Source organism: Empidonax traillii, unplaced genomic scaffold (genome assembly GCF_003031625.1).
Source record: "Empidonax traillii isolate 1590-97213 ecotype Southwest subspecies unplaced genomic scaffold, ASM303162v1 scaffold511:size449868, whole genome shotgun sequence".
Lineage (NCBI taxonomy): Eukaryota > Metazoa > Chordata > Aves > Passeriformes > Tyrannidae > Empidonax > Empidonax traillii.
Window position 1 is genome coordinate 397,056 of NW_020955704.1, and position 8,544 is coordinate 405,599.

Consider the following 8,544-nt stretch of genomic DNA (forward strand, 5'->3'; position numbering starts at 1 on the left):
GGGGTTTTGTGGGACTGAGGGAGGAGCTTCAGCTTTACCACTTCACCAATTTCAAGCATCCAAAAATCAGGAATTGAAACTTAAATCAAAATACATAAATAAAAAAGAAAACAAAACAAAAACCAGAATTAACTAGAATTATAATGTTATAATTATAACTTTTCTGTCTTCTGTTTCAATATCGCACTTGCAATCCTTTCCTGCTATGGGAATCAAAAAGAAAAGGAAGCTGAGGTGATACCTAAATCCTAAAGATCAGCTACAGAGACCTCAAGAGAACCCCAGACAAGCTGATCTGCAGTTGGCTGCCAGGGTAGCTGCTGTCCTCACACCCACTCACAGCACCAAAAAGCTTCAGTTAACAACACAGGAAAAAAAGGGTGGTTATCTTCTTACCAGGCAAAACAGCAATGTATACAAACCGGCACTTTATAAACAGCACCACAGAAAACAGCCAGTTTTAGGTTCTGGGTATCCTTGAGGAGAATCTATTTTCGAGGTTGCACTGACACACACAGAGGCTGAAGTGAGCAATATGTTCCTGCTATTCCTTAGCATAAGCAAAGGAACACACGTGGGGCACAGTCACAAAGTCGACACACAGGGCTCTCTCAGCAAGGAAGCCTCTTAGCAGCAATAATGGCTATGATCACAAGTCATTACTGTGCCTCACCACACCAACACCACATTATGTTCCCTATTTGGGATGTCAGTTTTGATCTCTTCACTATGGAGTAGGAGCTGGAAGAGGTTCCTTGCTTCTGCAGCTCTGAAGCACTCAGGGTCTTGAAATAAGCTCCTTGAAATGTTTTCTTCAAGTAGCAGTTGGGACCAAATATAATAGGTAGTAGAAATGAAATAGCACACCATGCTGGTACAATAGCCTGCACCAGCAGGGTATGATTTAGATGAATAAACACTGCTTTAAGTGTTGTCAAAGCATTATCAACTATCTGCCATCCTGATGGCAAACATCTATAGACAAAGGAAGGAATTGAAACAAGAGCAAAAACTGGGTCGTTTATACCAGTTGGGAATAAAAATATCCATGGGGAAATGTGATTTGAAAGGCAGACGCTCTGTGGTGAAGAGTCTCTAATTCCTCTGCACGGCGAGCACAGGCCTCGGAGTGGCACCATTTAGAGAGAGTGGTGGTGTGGTTATCTGCCCTGAAACTCTGCTCTGCCACCTGCCAGCCAGAACTACCCACAGAAGTGATCAAATCACTCCTTCCCAAGCCACCAGAGGCAGTTCCAGGTGCACCAGGAAAACCTCCCAGGCAAGAGCAGAACATTCAGAGACAATGAGAACACCAGCTGAGCTCAGCAGCCTGAGAACTGTCCCACCCACTATGTAGACACTTGGCATGTTGGACTTCAAAGTTTACCTCCAGGCTAACAAGCACAACCATGGTTACCCTATGAGCCAGCAAATTGCAGAGAACTCAGTTTTTAACATCTCTATGTCAGTGACACGCTGCTGTAGGAACAGCTGATGGACACCTGTAAACCGAGTAGGATACACCCCATTGTTTAAGATGGAATAGAATTTTTTCAAAATAATGTATCCCACACCCCCAGGAGATGGGAAGGTCACGAATAAAATAGTAGGAGAGAAAGAGGAGATGAACTAAGGGAGAAAAGAAAGGAGAAAAAAAAAATCACTTATACCAATAACTTACATAAAGAATAGAGCAGGAAAAATGGCTAATAAAAACTAGAAATGTGCTGCAGAAAACTGTAGAAATAACCTACCCACCTGGAGGCTTAGACAATGCATTAAAGCACTTCACTAAAAATGCTTCCTACTCTCAGATTTCTTACCCAAATTAAAAAGCGCATCAGCAAAACTGGTACCAAAAAAAACCCCAACCCACAGAAAACCCCAACAAACACCCAAAGGTAGTATGTATATGTTTCACTTCTCCAGAACAAGCAAGTTCAATATGGTAAATAATTTTGCAGTCCAGAGCCTTCACAAATCCTTAGATGAAGAGATTAATCATACAGACCATTAAATCTCAAAGAATATACAATGTTTCAAGGTATAGCAGGGCAGCTGGAACAACAGACATCATATCTAATAAATGAATTATTTCCACCCTGATTTCGAACCACCTCGGACAGGAAAGCACCGTGCACTGAGCCCCAACACTCCTCCAAGTCAACTGCCTTTTCCCTCAACAACTCCTGGCCAGGCACAAAACCTACCAACCTTTTCAGCTTCTGAAAAGCAGAGCTAAGTTTAGAGCAGCACATTTTTTACACACACAAACATAAAACACAGAGCGTTTTTACAAAGTTTTTGCCGTGCCATGCCATTTACTTCCATTATTAGTATAACACACTTAGAACAGGAAAGAGTAGAGAAACATTTACTTTGCTGTTACCTGCTCCCTTTCACATGCCCAGCTAATGCCCTTTTAATTTACATACACAGCTCCTCCTGGCATGAACAGAAGTTGTGCATGAAAAAACACAGGCAAAAATTGAACAACTCTCATTCTCTGAGCTATTAATGTACAACAAGTTTGCATCTATATCTGTTCACAGGTAAAAGGTGGTTTCCTATTTCATAAAATAATCAAATGTCTTACTTAAAAGTACTTTATTACACGTAACTATTTAATGTAACACTCAAACCCACTCTACAAAATCATCAGACATGTTAATTTTAGCATAACTTTGTAACACTCATCATTGATCCATCCTCCTTGAAAGAAGCCATTTATTACTTTTGTTGATGCCTAAAAGCATGTTGGATGCTATACAACTCCAAAATTCTACCAGCTCTTAAATAACCCAATGCTGGATGATTATTGATTATGCATATACTCAGACAAATTTCTTCCTTGCTCAAAGTTAACAAATATATGGACTTAAAAAGATGAAAACCATATTGTTCAGGGAAGACTACAAGTAAGTTTTGACAGTATTTTATTACCTACAGATGATTTTACATTATTTCAGCTAAATCAGCCTGTCTTTAATCTTTTAATACTCTTTTCCTGTACTTCTGCTCCTGTTCCATCACATCAAAATACAGAGTTAGCCATCCCTACACATAAAATCTAAGCACCTCTTGTGTTGAGTACTTACCCTAACAGAATACAGTGTCCCACTATCCTATCAAAATAATAGAATAAAGCATTTTTATTGGGAAATGCACTTTTTCGAAGCATAAGAGCACATCCAAGATTACGTAAAGTGTTTTTGAACATGAATTACAAGAGCACTGTGCAAAAAATTGCAAACCTGTAACAAAACTGATGATTGGAATCTTTTTCCATTTGCAGCAACTGGGAATACTGGTGGTTCCAGCTGGGCCGGGATCACACCCTGTGTTGCACTTAAGGATTCAAAAGAAATTGCACAGAACCTTTTAATTTTTATTATTTATATCTTTACTGGGGTTTAGGCTGCATTAGACCCAATGAGAGCTCTGGCTGCAGTGTGTGATTCTTTCAGACAAGAAGAGAGAAACTGGGACACACAGAGAGAGCCAAGGCTGTGTCTCACCTCGGCATGGATTCAGTCCCTCATGGAGGAAGTTAAGTCTGGTAGTAAATTCCACAAATTAGGTAACTGCCCTGCAGTTTGTTAGGCTCACATTTCAAAAGTTTAAGATCCATTTTTAGTGGTATATCCAGCCACACGTGGACATAAAAACTGCACTTGAGTTAAGAAAATGCAAAAACTGGTCTTGCCTCCAGCAGCCTGTCTGATCTACATTAATCACAACAGTATCCTTTCTGTGAATGACTGGTCAATTGATTATTCTTCCTTTAAATGCATGTAATAAACAGATTACTGAAAGGAAACTCAGTAGAAACATTGGAACCTACCAAACAAATGCCACTACGTCCTCACATCAATTCCACTTAAAACTCTTCGACTGGAAATCAACTATTCTCAAAGCTAGCAGGAACTGGAAAGAAACGTAATTTTTCTCCTTCAACAATAAAGACCACATGGAGTTACAATGTTGACACAGTGCTATTGAAGCTCTGTTTCACAATAAAAACTTGTATTATTAAACCTATGGCGAGATGCACACAGCTGGACCCTCATAATATTACAAAGCCCATGTCAAATCTGCCTGGGATCCGTCTGCATATACCTGTTTATAACGTCTCCACACTTTGCCAAGTGCAATGGCTAAAATCCCAGCATAAAGGATTTTAAGTCTGGGTACCCTTAATTAAATTTTGCAACCAATGTTTGACTCTAAGTTTGTAAAACAAACTGGTGAGCAATGTGTTAAATGTCAGTGCAGCTCCACAGAGATACACTTCTTGTAAACCTCTCTTTTCATTGTGGTGTTCTTGAGGGAGAGCATCCACAACTTTCAATATAATACTGCAATTTGGAAAGAAATATCTTTTTAAAAACCAAACCAAACTAAAACTTTCTCAAATATGCCCTCAAGTCAAAAGGAAGGAAACCTAATTCTTTATAAACAGCATGGGAGCTACTTCAAAATGTTCTGTCTGTTCCCCTCTAAGGAAGGAAGCAGCAATGCAAGAAAAGGATCCATAATAAAAAGAGCAAATACTAAATTCCCTGAATACATCAGGTTAGTGGAATTCAAGTGTTACCCTTCAGAGAATGGAAATTCAAGGGGAAACAGAAGGGAAAAGGTGTCTGACAGGTAAAACACAAGTTGGATATTAGGAAAGCAAAAAAGAAAATAAGAACAGATAGCAAAGAACACAAAACCAAATAACAATAAAGCCTATTAGCATATCAGAAGCTGGAAACTTTGCAGAAAATCATTGTATTTGCTAGCTGGGATTGAAAGAGCACTTGAAGAAGATAAGGCATTGCAGACAATCCAAACTATGTCTCTTCACCAGCCTTTGCTATGGAAAATGCTGGGGAAACACATCCCTGACTTCTCTGATAAAGTGACTGACACTTCTTCAAACTGAAAAATCAAAACAGGGTGAGGAAACAAAATCAATTGAAAGCAATAAATGATGAGGGATGAGCTCCTGTCCCACTGCCATCGATGGGTCTTTTACCATTGATTTTAGCACTGTTACTATTTCACTTCAGATCTGAACAGCAACAGTTTCAAAACATGAAAAGGCTGAGCTGGGCATGGGAGTGGGCTGTTCAGGGTGCAGCAGTGGTCAAAAAAACCAAGGAAAATTGCAGAACATAAAAAGGATGAGACAGGAACAGCAGGAAAGACTATCTTTTCAGTCAATATCCAATCTCTTCTGGAGTATCTATTCAGCTTGGGATTCCTGCTCTAAACCAGTGACGGTGGCATTTGTCACGAGTTTGACAACAGTCAAAAATGATGATGGAAGAAAATTACCAAAGATGGAAAAATCCTGGAATTTAACTTAGTAAAGAGATGTATAAGAAGGGACTGTAGAGCTGCAAAGAATGCTATGAGATATAAGATAATAAGGGGTTCTTGAATTTAAGCTTTCTCATATTACTAGAGCAAAGAACCACTCAGGGCAATAAAAGGTTAGCAGGTCATAAATAAAAGGACCAAAACATTTTACTGTATAAACAAAAAAAATGTGTAATTAATTCACAAAGTATCCATGCTAACAGCAATGAATATTCTTCTATGGTTTTCTTTATTGTTCATACCCATATAAAGAAATCAGTGGCATGGCAATAAACATAAATTTTCAGAACCACTCCTTTAAGGGAATGTGTTTTCCCTTTCCTCTTGCCCTGATGCATGGAACTTTTTAGGCTGGATATGTGCCAGGGGAGGAAGGGGAGGTCAGATGAGGCACGGAGCATGGCTAGGGCAAGGATGAGGACAGCTAGGAAAGATGCTTCAAGCACATGCTCCAACTGCCTGCCCTGTGCTCGATCCTACACTTGTAACACAGGTGGTTGATGGCTCAGAAATCTGCCAGCTGTTGGCACTGGATATATTGTGTCCCACTTTAGAATTAAGACAGAAGCACTAAACTATCAATGTGTGAAATCTGTGACTTAAATTACAAGGTAGAGCCATCCAAGGAGTCTCTTGCATAATTCATGACACTTCAGAACTTTATATATAAATCAAATAGGAGGAAAGTCGATCATTTCTGCTCTGTTGAGCACAGATCCACAAACTCGGGTAATGGCTGCACAAACAAGCTCTCTAGAAAATACAGTATTACAGGCATGTTCTTCACAATGCTCACTCACACGGTAATTTCAGTGCAATATCGTTCAATGAACACTTTTATTAAAAACTACTTGCAAGTGTCAAAAGCACAGAGGCCATTAAAAATAACCAAATTAGTCTGGTTTGGGATTTTTTTGTTGTTTTCTTCTTCCCTTCAAATGAATGCCTACAAACACTCATTTGCATTTTTTCCATATTGGACTTAATTAAACTTTATGATATGATTCAGGGGCTGGCTATTAATCATTTTGTCTAATTCTGTTGAAAAAGGAAACCTCAGAATCTACAAAGCTCTGACACTTCATGAGAGGCCCAAAACGAGTGAAAATATATTCTCCAAGGATAAACTTCGACAGACTTCTAAGCTTAACATTGTGGCTAATCCTAACACAAATGAAGAGTGAAAGTATTAAGTTGTAACAGAACAACAGAAATTATTCATAAAAACACACGTAACCTGAGACAAAGTGCTTGAAAAGAGCTGTAACCTTGACTTACTGTGGCTGTGCCGGAGACAGTTTGTGCATTTGTGTCAGCTGCACTCTGTTCAGAGTGTGTCTGAGCAGGAGGGTACATGTTTAACGTGTGCTCTGGAACAGTGGTTTGGCCTGTGTAGTCTGGAGCTGGATGCGGATGTGGGGCTGTGTATTCTGCAGGGATACCATTCTGAGGTGGAGCGAACTGGGCTGAGGCATAAGGCTGTGCCATTGTGTCAGGAGGTGCTGTAGCTTCCTGATTACCCTGTAAAAAAAAAAAAATCAAAGGGAAAGAAAAGGAAGAAGAAACGTGGCGTGAGATTAAATAAGCGAAGGTCCTGCACACGTAACACGGAGTGATGACAATTCTGCTAAGATTGTTGGCCTGAAAAGGGCACAAGGGCTGTTTCTTAAGGAGAATATTTCTTATCTGAACTAAATGCATTTTGCTAACCCTATTAAATAATATTCTAATTAGACAAACAAATGTGCTGTTCACTGGATAATTGCAGACTATTCTTTAACCAGGAAAGGTCAGTGAAATCTGCCTGAATTAACGCTTCAAGTCAGACAGGGGAGAGGGACAAAGCCACTTTATTCCAAAGGCTACTGAGCACAACTGCCAGTATAGAGCTCTGCTAAGATTAGCTCACTGTCTGTGATCCAGTCTGACTTACCATTTGCAGAACACAATATATGCAACCTACACGCAGGGCAGGATTTGGGTTATGCACTGAAAATACTGATATGAACTAATGCCCTGAGATACTCAGAATACTTTGATGGACTCTGTAGAGACCAACTGCATGCCACAAATGCAAAATAATAATGAGACCCAGTCAAAATATTAAAAATTTGAATCTAAAAATGCCTCAGTTCAAAATCTTAAACAAACATAAAAGAAAAAATTCAATACTGCAGACTGTCAAAAGAAATAGATTTAAGAACCTGAAAGGTTTTAAATATGTAGACAACAGTATTTTATTTGCAGCTCACAGTAAGCCTATACAATTAAAAACAAATCTCCTCATCTCTTTATAGATAGATTCACCTTCCCGTTTGATATAATAAAGAATAGTCAAGCCTATAATTTGTCAATTAGAAAACTTCTGACTAAATGCTTTGCTCATACCAAAAAGCAATAATTCTAGGGAAGGAAACGCACACAACAATCTTTCAGACCTTATATGAAAAATGTCCAAAACACGATGCTGCATGAGACAGCATTAGAGGCCATTAGTCCAGGGACTATCCCAACCTCAGAGCTAATTTACAAGATAAAATTGTCCCTCTAAATATCAAGTAATGCAAAAATGCATATTTAAGTAAAAAATTATTTAGCTTTTAAACCACTCTGTTATTCTCCCATCAAAGCACGTACAAGCACAGGACTAATGCAGGGATTTTGTTTATTTGTACATCAGTCCTTGATTTCCTTATTTAAAAATAGGCTGAATAGGGTGAATAAAAGACAACCTTTTTCACTTTGTACATCAGGACATTTCCAGCCAATTTCAACTAATTCAGACATTAGTTCTCTGACCTGAACTGGTCCTAAACTCAAGAGCTTTTAAAAATTTGCATAGGAATAAGTCTTAGTAGATTTCAAGTTTAGAAGAGAAAACTAAATCTTCCTGTATTCATTCAAACATCTTTAAAATTAAAACAATGGCATTTTCTAACTTCACAGGGTTAAGTGACTTTTTTCTACATATCTACAATCATTCCAAGGTTAATGCTGCACTGAAACTGGCCCTGTTAAATTTCTGTGGAGATTAAAAACTCGTGTAAATGTGTACTTCTACCCTCTTATATTAAAATGCTAAAGTTCCTTTCTGATTTCTTTTACCTAATATTTTCACTGTTAAAAATTAAAAAAAAAAAAAAAAAAAAAAAAAAAAAAAAAAAAAAAAAAAAA

General features: G+C 38.4%; 1 protein-coding gene across 10 annotated transcripts in view; it reads right to left on the minus strand.

Annotated features, from left to right (window-relative positions):
- The window catches only part of RBFOX1 (RNA binding fox-1 homolog 1), a 122,834-nt gene extending 115,926 nt beyond the window's left edge, over nucleotides 1-6,908 (minus strand). For all 10 annotated transcript variants that reach the window (XM_027896693.1, XM_027896689.1, XM_027896692.1 and 7 more), the window contains exon 1: nucleotides 6,649-6,908. In XM_027896693.1, coding sequence (XP_027752494.1) covers nucleotides 6,649-6,858 — 210 coding nt within the window. In that variant the 5' untranslated portion in view covers nucleotides 6,859-6,908. The remainder of the gene's footprint in view (nucleotides 1-6,648) is intronic.
- Nucleotides 6,909-8,544: the final 1,636 nt, after the last annotated feature.